Source organism: Salvelinus fontinalis, chromosome 21 (assembly GCF_029448725.1).
Source record: "Salvelinus fontinalis isolate EN_2023a chromosome 21, ASM2944872v1, whole genome shotgun sequence".
In the NCBI taxonomy this organism is placed as follows: domain Eukaryota; kingdom Metazoa; phylum Chordata; class Actinopteri; order Salmoniformes; family Salmonidae; genus Salvelinus; species Salvelinus fontinalis.
Window position 1 is genome coordinate 45,547,895 of NC_074685.1, and position 18,088 is coordinate 45,565,982.

Here is an 18,088-nt window from a genome sequence, read left to right on the forward strand (position 1 = left end):
TCTACTGTAAGCCCATTCAGCAGGAATAGCCAGATGAGTGGTCTCCGGTAACTTAATTTTATTATGGTAAAACACAATTTTCAACAGCACATAGAGGACAACCTATAGCAAATTACATAGGTTGTCACTCAACTAATAAAGCCTAATATCCCACAAGCCATTTTAGCATTTGAAAGCTGAAGGTGCTGTGCAGAAGTTCAAGATCAGAACAGGCTGCTGGTCAGCACGAAGCTGGGGACAGTGCAGCAGTTTGACTAGGCTACTGATATTACCTCAGGCTGGTCAGCACACGAAGCTGGGCACAGTGCAGCAGTTTGACTAGGCTACTGATATTACCTCAGGCTGGTCAGCACGAAGCTGGGAACAGTGCAGCAGTTTGACTAGGCTACTGATATTACCTGGGGTTGTTCAGCACACAACATGACTGTCAACACAGTTACATGCTTAGTTCATCACTGAAGGAGAAGACCTCACAGAAGATAAAAAGGTATTTTCGTAAGGTAATATCAGCAAAAAAAAACATTTGTGAATCGGCGATCCATAACATTTGAATCGATTTTCTGACCGATGTAGTCATATTTCAAATCAGGCATATTGATGAATCATTACATCTCTATTAAGGTGCCAAGACAAAACGGGCAGCTGGGTGTTGGTACCCAGACACGAATGTCTCGCTCTCTCTCCTCACTGAATGAATGCTGTCAATAGATGAATGGCTGATAGAAACGGGTAATTGTGCACATGACTTTACAATTACATTTGAATGAACTGAATGATGAAGATGAGGGTAAAGGTGATTGAATTTAGAACAGTGTAATAATGATGAAGAATATTCAGTTTACAGATACGATCGCGAGCATCAACTGTCAGTTTACAGATACGATCGCGAGCATCAACTGTCAGTTTACGGATACGATCGCGAGCATCAACTGTCAGTTTACGGATACGATCGCGAGCATCAACTGTCAGTTTACGGATACGATCGCGAGCATCAACTGTCAGTTTACGGATACGATCGCGAGCATCAACTGTCAGTTTACGGATACGATCGCGAGCATCAACTGTCAGTTTACGGATACGATCGCGAGCATCAACTGTCAGTTTACGGATACGATCGCGAGCATCAACTGTCAGTTTACGGATACGATCGCGAGCATCAACTGTCAGTTTACGGATACGATCGCGAGCATCAACTGTCAGTTTACGGATACGATCGCGAGCATCAACTGTCAGTTTACGGATACGATCGCGAGCATCAACTGTCAGTTTACGGATACGATCGCGAGCATCAACTGTCAGTTTACAGATACGATCGCGAGCATCAACTGTCAGTTTACAGATACGATCGCGAGCATCAACTGTCAGTTTACAGATACGATCGCGAGCATCAACTGTCAGTTTACAGATACGATCGCGAGCATCAACTGTCAGTTTACGGATACGATCGCGAGCATCAACTGTCAGTTTACGGATACGATCGCGAGCATCAACTGTCAGTTTACAGATACGATCACGAGTGTAGCCAGGTTGTCACACCTCTAATAACAAAAGAGTAGATTCATCTGATTCGTAGGCTAAAGGACACTGCACCCGACAGCCGGATCTTTTACAGATGCTTGGAGGCTGAGAAGCCCAGCAGTTCTAGTGTTAAAACAATACTTGTTCCTTGAGAATGGTGTACAGTTTTGAATTCTCTAGGGTTTCTCAACTCCGGTTTCAGGGTTGAGTCATCTAGGGTTTCTCATCCACTATGGGACAAGGCTAGGGCCGGTGGGAGCGGTTGTTACCTGGGGTAGTGTTTGCCGAAGACCTGGCTCATCATCTGGACACGCACCAGGTAGCCCAGCAGGGGGTAGACAGTGGTCATCTGGAAAAGCAGACAGGTCCGTGCCACAAACACCAGCACGTCACTGCTGGGGAAGTTATCCAGGAAGTTCTGTAGTAAACAGACAAGACAGAATGTCAGAAGGGTGGCAACTGTCATTTCATAACCCCAAACTTAGAGTAGGGTGAAGTTGCCCCTAGACGCTGATCTTGGGCCAGCTTTGCATTTTCCCCACTAGATGGTTAAGGTTAGGATTGGTGGAGGGGAAGCTGATCCTAGATCTGTACCTACGGGAAACCATCCTGGAGCCAACTCAGATACTTGTAGTCATATAGTGTGTGTGGACACCTGCTCGTCAAACATCTCATTCCAAAATCAGGGGCATTAATATGGAGTTGGTCCCCCCTTTGATGCTGTAACAGCCTCCACTCTTCTGGGAAGGCTTTCCACTACATTGCTGTGGGGGACTTGCTTCCATTCAGCCACAAGAGCATTAGTAAGGTCAGGCACTTATGTTAGGCGATTAGGCTTGGTTCACAGTAGGCGTTCAAATTCATCCCAAAGGTGTTTGATGGGGTTGAGATCAAGGCTCTGTGCAGGCCAGTCAAGTTCTTCCACACAGATCTCGACAAACCATTTCTCTATGGACCTCGCTTTGTGCACGGGGGCATGGTCATGCTGAAACAGTGAAGGGCCCCAAATTGTTGCCACAAAGTTAGAAGCACAGAATCATATAGAATGTTGTATGCTGTAGCGTTAAGATATCCCTTCACTGGAACTAAGGGACGTAGCCCGAAACATAAAAAACAGCCCCAGATCATTATACTTTACAGTTGGCACTGTATTTGGGCAGGTAGCATTCTCCTGGCATCCGCCAAACCCAGATTTGTCCATCAGACTGCCAGATGAGGCATGATACATCACTCCAGAGAACGCATTTCCACTACTCCAGAGTCTAATGGAAGCAAGCTTTACACCAGTCCAGCTGATGCTTGGCATTGCGACACTTCGCGGCTGAGCCATTGTTGTTCCTAGACATTTCCACTTCACAATAACAGCACTTATATTTGACCAGGGCAACTCCAGCAGCGCAGAAATTGACAGTGCCACGTTGAAAGTCACTGAGCTCTTTAGTACGAGCCATTCTACTGTCAATGTTTGTCTATGGAGATTGCATGGCTGTGTGCTCGATTTTATATACCGGTCAGCAACGGGTGTGGCTGAAATAGCCGAATCCACTAAATTGAATGGGTGTCCACATACTTTTGTATATATATATAGCGTAGACATGAGAGTTAACACATAACTGCTAGAGGTTTAGTCAAAGAGGGAAATATCCACTCTGCTCTCCTCCATGTCTTGGAGCTTTTACTTGTGTTGTCCAGATCCTGTTATTTACGATGTACATAAAACCCTCGCTCTTCAAAAGTGAAGTAAAAGCCTTACTGGTTCAATGCAGTCTTTTGACAGAGGAGGGGAGGGGAACGCAGCAAAGATCAACACTCCCACGTATAGGTACGTCAGTCCCACCAGTAGGTAGGCCACAGACAAGTCCCGCACCTGAAATCACAACACAACACTGTTAATTTCCTGATAGAACACAATAGACACAGATGGAACATATGTTTCTACACCTGCGTTGCTTGCTGTTTGGGGGTTTTAGGCTGGGTTTCTGGGTTCGCGCCCAGGCTCTGTCGCAGCCGGCCGCAACCGGGAGGTCCGTGGGGCGACGCACAATTGGCATAGCGTCGTCAGGGTTAGGGAGGGTTTGGCCGGTAGGGATATCCTTGTCTCAGTATGTAAAAATGTAATAAAATGTATGCACTCTACTGTAAGTCGCTCTGGATAAGAGCGTCTGCTAAATGACTAAAAATGTAAATGTAAATGTTTCTGTACAACATCAGCAGATGTATTCATAGAGCCCTTCTTACATTTGAATGATATCTTTTACTTCATTATACAAAGGAAACTTTTTTGTTGTTGTTGCTGACAGTGTTCAACCCCCGCACACAACAGGCTGGGTGCAGCACAGGGTCAGCCGCAGGAGGAAAGTAGGTTAGGGGTCAAGTGCCTTGCTCAAGGGCAGCAAAACCACAGTCAAATAGACTATTCTTCACAGCACTGTTGGTGACCAGGCTATGCTAATATTTAGTCATGCTCTCACCAGAGTTCAAAGCTTGGCAAAAGAGACAATTGTAGTCTATTTTATCAGGTAAAGGAATTGCTCAAAATCGTCAGGACAAGCACGTGAGGCGTCTAAAGTTTGCTTCCAAACGTAACGGTAGTGAGACTAGTGACTGAATATACTGGGGAAGTGGGTAAGGGTGAAAAAAGAAGAGAAGTTAAAAGGAACAGGAAACAGAGACTGCAGCCACAGACTTAACAATGGAACAATGGGAAGTGCACCGGACTCTGGTCAAAAGTGCAGTAGGGAATAGGGTGCCATTTGGGATGTACGATTAGTCTACTCCGTAACGCTGACAAGCCACTTCTTTTCTGTCTCAACAGTGGTTTTCAGAACAAAAAGCCCTGACACGGTGTGACTAAAGTAAAAAGAAAAAAAAAGCCTGTTCAGCAAAAAAATATATATATATTTAATGATAAAAATGTGTGTGGTCAAATGTTAATGGTTAGTCATACATAACACCAGCAGTCTCAAACTGAATGTAGTTGGAGAAAAGAAGTGGTTAACAGCCCAGACCAAACGCTACAGAGCAGTAAGGCATCGCAAAGCTCTCTCTGTGTGGGTGCATCTTCCAAACAGCATGCACAACGTCACATTGGCTGTTAGCCTATCTAGCGAGACCATCCGTCCTCCAATTGGTTACTGCGCGGTCACATCACTGCTAATTTGGCTAAACTTTGGACTGTGAGCTCATAGTCGCTAACAGTCATGTCTTGTTCACCCATTGGAAATAATAAATTGCATTTGTAGACTGTGTGTGTGTGTGTGTGTGTGTGTGTATGTGTGTATATATATATATATATATATATATATATATAAAAATAAGAATCCCCACTCTTTACATTGTGAGCAACCATAAAATACATTTTTCAAATGGTCTCCGGTAGTTTGATGGCTAGAGATAGTGCCTGGTGTTATAGAGGTAAAAAAACAAGTTATTTTAAGAACTTTTCACGACACTAAAAGTCACTTTACATACAAGAAAATCAGCATGATAAAAAGCTATAAAATCACATTAAAAATAAGTATATAAAAGAACACTAAACATAATGACAGACTATCCAGGGAAGTGAACTAGATGGAGGATAAAATCTAAGACAACAGAGAATCTGGGTAAGCCTGTGTGACGAGGTGTGTCTTTAGTGTGGACTAGAACATGTGTATGGATCATGAGGTTCTGACATGGAGGGAGGGAGGTCCAGAGCTGGGGAGCTGCACTGCTGAAAGCCTGGTCTCCCATGGAGCGGAGCCTGGTGCGAGGGAGGGTGAGGAGGCCAGTGTCAGAGGAGCGCAGTGAACACGTGGTAGTGTTGGGGTTCAGGAGGCCAGAGGAGCACAGTGAACAGGTGGTAGTGTTGGGGTTCAGGAGGCCAGAGGAGCACAGTGAACAGGTGGTAGTGTTGGGGTTCAGGAGGTCAGAAGAGCACAGTGTACAGGTGGTAGTGTTGGGGTTCAGGAGGTCAGAGGAGCACAGTGAACAGGTGGTAGTGTTGGGGTTCAGGAGGCCAGAGGAGCACAGTGAACAGGTGGTAGTGTTGGGGTTCAGGAGGCCAGAGGAGCACAGTGAACAGGTGGTAGTGTTGGGGTTCAGGAGGTCAGAAGAGCACAGTGTACAGGTGGTAGTGTTGGGGTTCAGGAGGTCAGAGGAGCACAGTGAACAGGTGGTAGTGTTGGGGTTCAGGAGGCCAGAGGGAGCACAGTGAACAGGTGGTAGTGTTGGGGTTCAGGAGGCCAGAGGGAGCACAGTGAACAGGTGGTAGTGTTGGGGTTCAGGAGGCCAGAGGAGCACAGTGTACAGGTGGTAGTGTTGGGGTTCAGGAGGTCAGTGTCAGAGGAGCACAGTGAACAGGTGGTAGTGTTGGGGTTCAGGAGGCCAGAGGAGCACAGTGTACAGGTGGTAGTGTTGGGGTTCAGGAGGTCAGAGGAGCGCAGTGAACAGGTGGTAGTGTTGGGGTTCAGGAGGTCAGTAAAAGAGGAGCACAGTGTACAGGTGGTAGTGTTGGGGTTCAGGAGGCCAGAGGAGCACAGTGAACAGGTGGTAGTGTTGGGGTTCAGGAGGCCAGAGGAGGACAGTGAACAGGTGGTAGTGTTGGGGTTCAGGAGGCCAGAGGAGGACAGTGAACAGGTGGTAGTGTTGGGGTTCAGGAGGTCAGTGTCAGAGGAGCACAGTGTACAGGTGGTAGTGTTGGGGTTCAGGAGGTCAGTGTCAGAGGAGCACAGTGAACAGGTGGTAGTGTTGGGGTTCAGGAGGTCAGTGTCAGAGGAGCACAGTGAACAGGTGGTAGTGTTGGGGTTCAGGAGGCCAGAGGAGCACAGTGAACAGGTGGTAGTGTTGGGGTTCAGGAGGTCAGTGTCAGAGGAGCACAGTGTACAGGTGGTAGTGTTGGGGTTCAGGAGGTCAGAGGAGCACAGTGAACAGGTGGTAGTGTTGGGGTTCAGGAGGCCAGAGGGAGCACAGTGAACAGGTGGTAGTGTTGGGGTTCAGGAGGTCAGAGGAGCACAGTGTACAGGTGGTAGTGTTGGGGTTCAGGAGGCCAGTGTCAGAAGAGCACAGTGAACAGGTGGTAGTGTTGGGGTTCAGGAGGTCAGAGGAGCGCAGTGAACAGGTGGTAGTGTTGGGGTTCAGGAGGCCAGAGGAGCACAGTGTACAGGTGGTAGTGTTGGGGTTCAGGAGGTCAGTGTCAGAGGAGCACAGTGAACAGGTGGTAGTGTTGGGGTTCAGGAGGCCAGAGGAGCACAGTGTACAGGTGGTAGTGTTGGGGTTCAGGAGGTCAGAGGAGCGCAGTGAACAGGTGGTAGTGTTGGGGTTCAGGAGGTCAGTAAAAGAGGAGCACAGTGTACAGGTGGTAGTGTTGGGGTTCAGGAGGCCAGAGGAGCACAGTGAACAGGTGGTAGTGTTGGGGTTCAGGAGGCCAGAGGAGGACAGTGAACAGGTGGTAGTGTTGGGGTTCAGGAGGCCAGAGGAGGACAGTGAACAGGTGGTAGTGTTGGGGTTCAGGAGGTCAGTGTCAGAGGAGCACAGTGTACAGGTGGTAGTGTTGGGGTTCAGGAGGTCAGTGTCAGAGGAGCACAGTGAACAGGTGGTAGTGTTGGGGTTCAGGAGGTCAGAGGAGCACAGTGAACAGGTGGTAGTGTTGGGGTTCAGGAGGTCAGAGGAGCGCAGTGAACAGGTGGTAGTGTTGGGGTTCAGGAGGTCAGTGTCAGAGGAGCACAGTGAACAGGTGGTAGTGTTGGGGTTCAGGAGGTCAGAGGAGCGCTGTAAACAGGTGGTAGTGTTGGGGTTCAGGAGGCCAGAGGAGCACAGTGAACAGGTGGTAGTGCTGGGGTTAAGGAGGTCAGTGTCAGAGGAGCACAGTGTACAGGTGGTAGTGTTGGGGTTCAGGAGGTCAGAGGAGCACAGTGTACAGGTGGTAGTGTTGGGGTTCAGGAGGTCAGAGGAGCACAGTGAACATGTGGTAGTGTTGGGGTTCAGGAGGTCAGAGGAGCACAGTGTACAGGTGGTAGTGTTGGGGTTCAGGAGGTCAGAGGAGCACAGTGAACAGGTGGTAGTGTTGGGGTAAAGGAGGTCAGAGGAGCACAGTGTACAGGTGGTAGTGTTGGGGTTCAGGAGGCCAGTGTCAGAAGAGCACAGTGAACAGGTGGTAGTGTTGGGGTTCAGGAGGTCAGAGGAGCGCAGTGAACAGGTGGTAGTGTTGGGGTTCAGGAGGTCAGAGGAGCACAGTGTACAGGTGGTAGTGTTGGGGTTCAGGAGGCCAGAGGAGCACAGTGTACAGGTGGTAGTGTTGGGGTTCAGGAGGTCAGAGGAGCACAGTGTACAGGTGGTAGTGTTGGGGTTCAGGAGGTCAGAGGAGCACAGTGTACAGGTGGTAGTGTTGGGGTTCAGGAGGTCAGAGGAGCACAGTGAACAGGTGGTAGTGTTGGGGTTCAGGAGGTCAGAGGAGCACAGTGTACAGGTGGTAGTGTTGGGGTTCAGGAGGTCAGAGGAGCACAGTGAACAGGTGGTAGTGTTGGGGTTCAGGAGGTCAGAGGAGCACAGTGTACAGGTGGTAGTGTTGGGGTTCAGGAGGTCAGAGGAGCACAGTGTACACGTGGTAGTGTTGGGGTTCAGGAGGTCAGAGGAGCGCAGTGTACAGGTGGTAGTGTTGGGGTTCAGGAGGTCAGAGGAGCACAGTGTACACATGGTAGTGTTGGGGTTCAGGAGGTCAGTGTCAGAGCACAGTGTACAGGTGGTAGTGTTGGGGTTCAGGAGGTCAGAGGAGCACAGTGAACAGGTGGTAGTGTTGGGGTTCAGGAGGTCAGAGGAGCACAGTGTACAGGTGGTAGTGTTGGGGTTCAGGAGGTCAGAGGAGCGCAGTGAACAGGTGGTAGTGTTGGGGTTCAGGAGGCCAGAGGGAGCACAGTGAACAGGTGGTAGTGTTGGGGTTCAGGAGGCCAGAGGGAGCACAGTGAACAGGTGGTAGTGTTGGGGTTCAGGAGGCCAGAGGAGCACAGTGTACAGGTGGTAGTGTTGGGGTTCAGGAGGTCAGTGTCAGAGGAGCACAGTGAACAGGTGGTAGTGTTGGGGTTCAGGAGGCCAGAGGAGCACAGTGTACAGGTGGTAGTGTTGGGGTTCAGGAGGTCAGAGGAGCGCAGTGAACAGGTGGTAGTGTTGGGGTTCAGGAGGTCAGTAAAAGAGGAGCACAGTGTACAGGTGGTAGTGTTGGGGTTCAGGAGGTCAGTAAGGTATGTGGGCGCCAGTCCATTGACTGGTCAACTAACTCACGTTATTCTCCTGGTGTAATGATACATAACCGCTAGCGTGGCCAACTAACTCACGTTATTCTTCTGGTGTAATGATACATAACCGCTAGCGTGGCCAACTAACTCACGTTATTCTCCTGGTGTAAAGGAGACATAACCGCTAGCGTGGTCAACTAACTCACGTTATTCTCCTGGTGTAATGAGACATAACCGCTAGCGTGGCCAACTAACTCACGTTATTCTCCTGGTGTAAAGGAGACATAACCGCTAGCGTGGCCAACTAACTCACGTTATTCTCCTGGTGTAATGGAGACATAACCGCTAGCGTGGCCAACTAACTCACGTTATTCTCCTGGTGTAATGAGACATAACCGCTAGCGTGGCCAACTAACTCACGTTATTCTCCTGGTGTAATGATACATAACCGCTAGCGTGGCCAACTAACTCACGTTATTCTTCTGGTGTAATGATACATAACCGCTAGCGTGGCCAACTAACTCACGTTATTCTCCTGGTGTAATGATACATAACCGCTAGCGTGGCCAACTAACTCACGTTATTCTCCTGGTGTAATGATACATAACCGCTAGCGTGGCCAATTAACTCACCTTATTCTCCTGGTGTAAAGGAGACATAACCGCTAGCATGGCCAACTAACTCACCTTATTCTCCTGGTGTAATGATACATAACCGCTAGCGTGGCCAACTAACTCACGTTATTCTTCTGGTGTAATGATACATAACCGCTAGCGTGGCCAACTAACTCACGTTATTCTCCTGGTGTAATGATACATAACCGCTAGCGTGGCCAACTAACTCACGTTATTCTCCTGGTGTAATGATACATAACCGCTAGCGTGGCCAACTAACTCACGTTATTCTCCTGGTGTAATGATACATAACCGCTAGCGTGGCCAACTAACTCACGTTATTATCCTGGTGTAATGATACATAACCGCTAGCGTGGCCAACTAACTCACCTTATTCTCCTGGTGTAAAGGAGACATAACCGCTAGCGTGGCCAACTAACTCACCTTATTCTCCTGGTGTAATGATACATAACCGCTAGCGTGGCCAACTAACTCACGTTATTCTTCTGGTGTAATGATACATAACCGCTAGCGTGGCCAACTAACTCACGTTATTCTTCTGGTGTAATGATACATAACCGCTAGCGTGGCCAACTAACTCACGTTATTCTTCTGGTGTAATGATACATAACCGCTAGCGTGGCCAACTAACTCACGTTATTCTCCTGGTGTAATGATACATAACCGCTAGCGTGGCCAACTAACTCACGTTATTCTCCTGGTGTAATGATACATAACCGCTAGCGTGGCCAACTAACTCACCTTATTCTCCTGGTGTAAAGGAGACATAACCGCTAGCGTGGCCAACTAACTTACCTTATTCTCCTGGTGTAATGATACATAACCGCTAGCGTGGCCAACTAACTCACGTTATTCTTCTGGTGTAATGATACATAACCGCTAGCGTGGCCAACTAACTCACGTTATTCTCCTGGTGTAATGATACATAACCGCTAGCGTGGCCAACTAACTCACCTTATTCTCCTGGTGTAAAGGAGACATAACCGCTAGCGTGGCCAACTAACTCACGTTATTCTCCTGGTGTAATGATACATAACCGCTAGCGTGGCCAACTAACTCACGTTATTCTCCTGGTGTAAAGGAGACATAACCGCTAGCGTGGCCAACTAACTCACGTTATTCTCCTGGTGTAAAGGAGACATAACCGCTAGCGTGGCCAACTAACTCACGTTATTCTTCTGGTGTAATGATACATAACCGCTAGCGTGGCCAACTAACTCACGTTATTCTCCTGGTGTAACGAGACATAACCGCTAGCGTGGCCAACTAACTCACGTTATTCTCCTGGTGCTTGTTGCTCTTCATCAAGGTGATGATGCAGTTGTGGATGAAGAAGGCCAGGGTGAGAACACCAGTCAGCTGAGGGAACAGCAGCCTGAACTCTGGGGGGTGGACACACACACGTTACCAAGTTAGATCCATAAATGAACTTAGAGCAAATAAGGAGGGGTCTGTCATAGTTCAAAAAAACTTGACATGTTATCCTTTTGATTTGTAAAGGACCGACCCCAAACTGAGGTACCAATCTCACCGGAAATACAAATTGAAAAGGAAAAGGACCCCCAACTGTCTGCAAACACTGATTAAGATAGCATTGTTGTTCAATGGGCAGAGAATATCCAAGGTATTTTGGGGTCAAAGTTGTGGAAAATCACTCATCGTAAACAACATCATCATGACTCATCATTATCGCCACCTATTTGTAGATAATTACATCATAATCACCATTGTCACCTTTTTTTTCGTAAACAATGAAATCATAGTCATCATAATAATTTACCTGGGACGTAGAACTGAGTGGATTCTAACCAGTGGAACTCCAGGTGAAAGCCTAGACGAATAGCCTTCAGTGTGACCAGTATGATGAGGTAGACCACAGATATGGTGCCTGGGGGGGGGGTCGATAGAGATCAATATAAGTCATACAAGCCAGCCAGAAAAAAAAGACACAGAGCACGTCACCAAACAATGACTCACGTCACCCCGTTCACTTAAATAAAAAGCTGACTGCTTTTTCAGTCAAGCCATTGTTTGCATGCCTCATTGACAACTGAGCAAAAATGACTTCTACTTTCACTAGCCATAGCAAAAAAGGTTATATCATTGAACTGAGCTTTCATTAACGATAGCTAGACAATAAAAAATTACTGGAGGAAAATCTACAATAGCGCCTCACAAACATAAATAATGAATTTATAAAATGCATAGATTTTATACCCTTCTCCCAAAGTGTACAGTTGAACACTCCCTTGGTGGAAACTCACTATAATGCTTACACCTAACCAATTATTTTAAACCATGAAAGGGAAAGTGCAAAAGAACTGGGACTTAGCATAGACCAGCTCTTAATTCTTTGTTTTTGCCGTGACACACCTGATTCCTCTACTCAAAGGTTTAATGAGTTGATTATTTGAGTCAGGTGTGTATTTGCTAGGGGGAGAGAACTAAAATGTGCACCCCTTTGGATCCCCGGGACCAGGATTGAGAAACACTGGCATAGGCAGCTCCTCCAGTCCTTACCCAGGAAGGTGAAGCGGGCGAAGAAGGAGGCAGAGCGGAAGTTGAGCAGCGGCAGCAGCAGGATGATGAGGTAGAATGGGATGGTGTTGGTCTTGCTCCACCAGCGGTCGAACACGGCTGTGTCTGACGTGTCGTTGCCGTAGTAGTAGTTGTTGTTCAGGTAGAGGCCGCTGATGCCGCTGCTGCAGTTCCCTTTGTGGTCCCCCGTGTCAGGGAACGGGCAGATCACTGGGGAAGGCAGTTAGGACAGGACGAGGGTGCGGTACTTTAGGACAGAGTTTAGTTTGCCAATGGTTGGCAAAAGCACAACCAGATCTGGGACCAGGCTAGAGGATGGTGACTATAGTACAAAACACTTTTGCACATCTGAACGTATCATGATGGAACACCTAGACAGATGCGTAGAAGATTCAAAAACGAAAGTGAAAAGTTTGTTTTGCAAGTATACACATTGTGCGGCAGTCATTTACATGACTCAGTCTATGGGAGAGAGGAGCGAACCAGAGCAGTCTAAGGGAGAGAGGAGCGAACTAAAGTAATTGATATCCGACCATGCTGCAGTTGCACTATCAAAATAGGAACAATAATGTAACACAAGTTAAGGCTTGATGGGAGATTGATACATAAATTACACATGAAGAACGAGTCTCACCTCTTTCTGACCCGTTGGTTCCAAACTCTGTATCTGACATGCTGACATTATGCGCATAGTCTGTAGAAGGTAGAAACAGATTAGCAGTAGTTCAAGATGAGCAAGATAACATTTTAGAAATCCTTTGGTGTGTGAATACTGGTGAAACACTAAATGACGGTTCCTTTCTACTTCTAAAAATGTAAATAACGTCAAGTTTGTATAGTTCTCTAAACTCTGTTGTAAATCACAGTATTTGTACTGTTATATTTTGTATAATAGAGAATATGAATTACAGTACACAAATGTATTTAGTTTATAGTTACATAGGATGACTTACTGTGCGTTCATTTATAGAGTTTATAGAGGATCTTACTGTAGATGAATTTGCCCGTGTTGAAGAGGAAGTTGGACATTAGGACCCAGTAGACCACCATAGCACCAATGAGTGACACCATGGAGAACACCAGACTGGACCACTGGCCAAATTTCCCAAAGTAATATTTACACACGTCAGGGAACTCCCAGTCTGACGTGTCGATGTACGCTGCAAAAACAGAGACAGACAAATAGGATGTGTGTTTAAAGACAGTAACAGGGGTGGACAATGAAAAGGGTCCCCGAGGGCCGCTGTCTACTGGTTTCCCACACATTGTGTTTTTTTTTTGGGGGGGGGGGGTTCACCATCTTGATCTGGCTGGGTAACCAGGGGTGTTCAATGTCTTGAAACAATCACAACAGGTAGAAATGTAATGTGTACAGCTGACAAGGCTCACAATTCTACATGACAAACATTTATACCTAATCTGCACAATACATTTCTATCTGAAAGTTCTGTAAAGTCACCCCCTCCTGAACAGTCCCCTGGTACTATGTGATTTTAGCATTCAGCGCTATAGAGACAAAAGCAGCAGGGTCACGTTCAGTACGGTGTGCAACGTCAAATTCAACGGAAACAGTACTGAACGACCAGTTGAAGAACGTTGTGATTATGGTAACCCATAGGGAAGTGACCATATGGTGTGCTGCACCTGTTTTCCGATTTTCAAAATGGTCACACCCATATTGATCAGGCCACACCCACCACACAGGAGCAAACGTTGTTGAAAAAGGCTGTTGAAAAAAGGTGTGCACCGTTTTGGGGAAACGTGTCGTTCAGCAAAAACCGTCCCGTAATATAGCAAACGTTGAAGCGAACTGAACGCACCCCAGGGTCGTGTACCGCTGGCAAACAGATATACAGTGCATTCGGAAATTATTCAGACCCCTTGACTTTTTCCACATTTTGTTACAGCCTTATTCTAAAATGGAATAAAAAAATATTAAAAAATCCCCTCAACTACACACAATACCCCATAATAACAAAACAAAAACAGGTTTTTAGAAATGTTAGCAAGTTTATTACAAAAAAAACCCTGAAGTATCAAATTTACATAAGTATTTAGATCTTTTACTTTGTTGAAGCACCTTTAGCAGCGATTTCAGCCATGAGTCTCCTTGCGTATGACGCTACAAGCATGGCACATCTGTATTTGGGGAGTTTCTCCCATTCTTGTCTGCAGATCCTCTCAAACTCTGTCAGGGTGGATGGGGAGCGTCGCTGCACAGCTATTTAGGTCTCTCCAGAGATGTTAGATCGGGTTCAAGTCCGAGCTCTGGCTGTGCCACTCAAGGATATTCAGTGACTTGTACCGAAACCACTCCTGCGTTGTCTTGGTTGTGTGCTTAAGGTCATTGTACTGTTGGAAGGTGAACCTAAGCCCCAGTCTGAGGTCCTGAGTGCTCTGGAGCAGGTTTTCATCAAGAATCTCTGTACTTTGCACGTTCATCTTTCCCTCGATCCTGACTAGTCTCAGTCTCTGAAAAACATCCCCACAGCATGATGCTGCCACCACCATGGTTCACCGTAGGGATGGTGCCAGGTTTCCTCCAGATGTGACGCTTGGCAGTCAGGCCAAATAGTTCAATCTTGGTTTCAGCAGACCAGAGAATCTTGTTTCTCGTGGTTAGAGTCCTTTTAGGTGCCTTTTGGCAAACTCCAAGTGGGCTGTCATGTGCCTTTTACTGAGGAGTGGTTTCCGTCTGGCCACTCTACCATAAAGGCCTGATTGGTGGAGGGCTGAACAGATGGTTGTCCTTCTGGAAGGTTCTCCCATCTCTACAGAGGAACTCTAGAGCTCTTTCAGAGTGACCATCGGGTTCTTGGTCACCTCCCTGACCAAGGCCCTTCTCCCTCGATTGCTCAGTTTGGCCGGGCGGCCAGCTGTAGGAAGAGTCTTGGTAGTTCCAAACTTCTTCCATTTAAGAATGATGGAGGCCACTGTGTTCTTGGGGACCTTCAATGCTGCAGACATTTTTTGGTACCTTTCCCCAGATCTGTGCCTTCGACACAATCCTGTCTTGGAGCTCTACGGACAATTCCTTCAACCTCATGGCTTGGTTTTTGCTCTGACATCCACTGTCAACTGTGGGACCTTATATAGACAGGTGTGTGCCTTTCCAAATCATGTCCAATCAATTGAATTTACCACAGGTGGACTCCAAGTTGTAGAAACATCAAGGATGATCAATGGAAACAGGATGCATTTGAGCTCAATTTCAAGTCTCATTGCAAAGCGTCTGAATACTTATGTAAATAGGTATTCCTGTTTTATATTTTTTTAATAAAATTGGCACAAATTTCTAAAAACCTGTTTTTGTTTAGTCATTATGGGGTATTGTGTGTAGATGAGGGAAAAAAAATATTGAACACATTTTAGATTAAGGCGGTAACGTAACAAAATGTGGAAAAAAGAAAGGAGTCTGAATACTTTCCTCATGCACTGTTATAGAACATGTACTGTAGGCTTGTAAAACAGTAAAGTACTGTCCCACGTGTGACCGGGGGTAAACTGCCTGGCTATGACATTACTCAGCGCACCATGCCCCGAGGTGTTAACAGTAGCATGCTAGTGTGACAGCAGCCTCATCTACACTGGGTAACTGCAGACAACTGCTACTCTACAATGTTCTACAGACAACAGCTACTCTACACAATGTGAGGGGACAACAAGGCTGTCAATCATCCCATGTCACATATCTAACCTCTCAACAGTCAGGCACTTATCTATACAAAGTTGTTGTTTTTTTACATAAACTTGACAGATTCAATACGATCACAACTGTTGCTGAAATAAATACCTTCAGGCATCAGACTTGTCAATTGAAAGCAATACAATCTCTAAACCAGGGGTGTCAATCTTTTTGACCTGGGGACGAATTCAGTCTTCACAGAAGTCCGGGAGTGACGCACTTAAAATGTATTATATTTCCTTGCCGTAAAATTTGCAAAAAAAAAAAAAAAAAAAAAAGGCCTCTTATCCATCACTTCAATTTGATGCTCCTGACTGTCTAGCTTTGTTTCGATAGCTGAACAGAGTGAAGACTACACATGTAGATCCATTATAATTTCTATAGCGTCTATATGGTTTTAGTCATTTCGATGTTGATTAATAATTAGTTTTAAAAAATATATATAATTATTTGTATTACTCAAACCGCCCGTGGGCCGGATGTTTGAGCCCTTCTCTAAACACTTTTAGACAGGAGACACGTGAGGGGCACCGTCCCACATATACAAGGGTAGGGGAAACACTTAAGTCACTGCTGATGGTCTTACGTATTGACTTGGGGGATTTGAGCACTCTGAGACAGCAGTAGAGGGTCAGCAGACCCATAGAGATCAGGAGGATGGTGCCCAACGTGAACCCTGCCTGCAAGGAGAAGACACAGGTCAGTTGGAGTTGGCTACGCATTACACTTTAGCCTGGTTCCAGATCTGTATAACCATGTTTACTATGACAACATCAGTAGTAGTAGTTGGCAAGACAGCACAAACTGATCTAGTATCAGGCTAATAACACTTACCAAGGAGACATAGACTAATATGTGGGCTATTACTTACGGTGTTGTATGGTAGAATTGCAATATGACTATTCAGTTAGGATAGAGAAATTAATCACAATTACCTGCTTCATCCCCCCATGGTATACTGAGTATAGATGAATTACCTGCTTTATCCCCCCATGGTATACTGAGTATAGATTAATTACCTGCTTTATCCCCCCATGAAATACTGAGTATAGATGAATTACCTGCTTTATCCCCCCATGATATACTGAGTATAGATTAATTACCTGCTTTATCCCCCATGGTATACTGAGTATAGATGTCCCCATCATCGTGTTCCATATGGCAAAACTAAGAGGAGAAAATCCCCATGGTCATTTAGAGCAATCATACAATTAGACCAGCTACAGTACATGTAAACCTATCAACTTGATGTAGAGAGGTATGATAACAAACCTACATGTAAACATATGAACTTGATGTAGAGAGGTAAGATGAGTACAGTGTGATATTTTTTAACCGGCATTTAGCACCATCCAACTAATCTATGGAGCAAATATAAGTGGTGATGGTTGAGCGCTTACATAGTGATGATGCTGGGGTTTTTGGCCCCTCCGTCCCCTCCATTCACTTTGAAGGCCATCCCCAGAGGACTGTACACGTAGAGCTCCTCTGGACAGGGGATCACATGGTCTGGAGGGCTCTGACATGGTGGGGGGAAAAAATGTTTTCTTCTGTTTGGTGCCTAATGAACATGACCCAGGGCTGAATCTACAACAACCACCTCACTTAGTAAGGGGCTAAGCTCTAACCAAATCAATAGGATTTCAGAGTCTAATGTACACACAGACGGTCCAGTGACCTGTGCTTTGGCAGCCACAGCACAGTGAAGCTACATACCAAGCATTATTGATTACAGACTTGCTAAAGGGTCTATCAACGTACCAAACGTGCACGCACAGCGGTGTTCTAGAATATTGGACCGTTGGCTTTCATACTTTTCAAATTCTCAACACATTCAAATGAATAGAGGGTGCGTATCGGAGATGCGTTGGTTGGGAATTGTGGGGAGGTGGCGCATTCGTGCTGTGCGTCCCCCGCGGATGGCGGTGTCACAGCCACGTCACAATGGGACGCCGGACTATCGCGTCTGTGGATAATGATTTACTCTCTTTAGGTAATGGTGCTATTCTCTGTGAAACCTTACAGGTTATGGTAGTGGATGATCAACTGCTTGTCTGAAAGCGGTCAATTTGAAGTGGAAGGGTGTAAAGGCATCAACATGCTTCAGTTCGGCTGGCGCCTAGATGAACAGATCGAGTGTGTTTACATACTCCCTTAAGACACTTTCACTTGAAATACATGGAAAAAGCGGCAATAGTACTGTCCATTTTGAGATGCCGGAGCCAGTATACACTTCCTCAAAATAGTCTGAATGAATCTAAGATAACAATAAAAAAAAAAGAATCTGTCATTAAATTTTGTTGAGAAGATCTTAGTTGCACAATTTTACATCTAACTACGATATTTGGTGCAGTATTTCTCAATTAAAAAATATGAATGAATGATGCATGTCTCTCGAATGGAAGACTATTGAAGAATCCCTACTGTTGACCAATCACAGACGAACGGGGCGTAGACTTCGGCTTGCCGGGAGAGGGGAAAAAATGTGCGTGCCGGAACAGCCC

General features: G+C 46.2%; 1 protein-coding gene across 2 annotated transcripts in view; it reads right to left on the reverse strand.

Annotated features, from left to right (window-relative positions):
- Positions 1 to 18,088, reverse strand: part of slc38a9 (solute carrier family 38 member 9) — a 33,158-nt gene that overhangs the window by 4,876 nt on the left and 10,194 nt on the right. For both annotated transcript variants that reach the window (XM_055875459.1, XM_055875460.1), the window contains 10 exons: positions 16,985 to 17,103; positions 16,688 to 16,751; positions 16,171 to 16,264; positions 12,889 to 13,059; positions 12,534 to 12,593; positions 11,882 to 12,109; positions 11,142 to 11,249; positions 10,637 to 10,743; positions 3,272 to 3,385; positions 1,788 to 1,936 (listed from right to left, as the gene is read on the reverse strand). In XM_055875459.1, the coding sequence (XP_055731434.1) occupies positions 1,788 to 1,936; positions 3,272 to 3,385; positions 10,637 to 10,743; positions 11,142 to 11,249; positions 11,882 to 12,109; positions 12,534 to 12,593; positions 12,889 to 13,059; positions 16,171 to 16,264; positions 16,688 to 16,751; positions 16,985 to 17,103 (1,214 nt within the window). The remainder of the gene's footprint in view (positions 1 to 1,787; positions 1,937 to 3,271; positions 3,386 to 10,636; positions 10,744 to 11,141; positions 11,250 to 11,881; positions 12,110 to 12,533; positions 12,594 to 12,888; positions 13,060 to 16,170; positions 16,265 to 16,687; positions 16,752 to 16,984; positions 17,104 to 18,088) is intronic.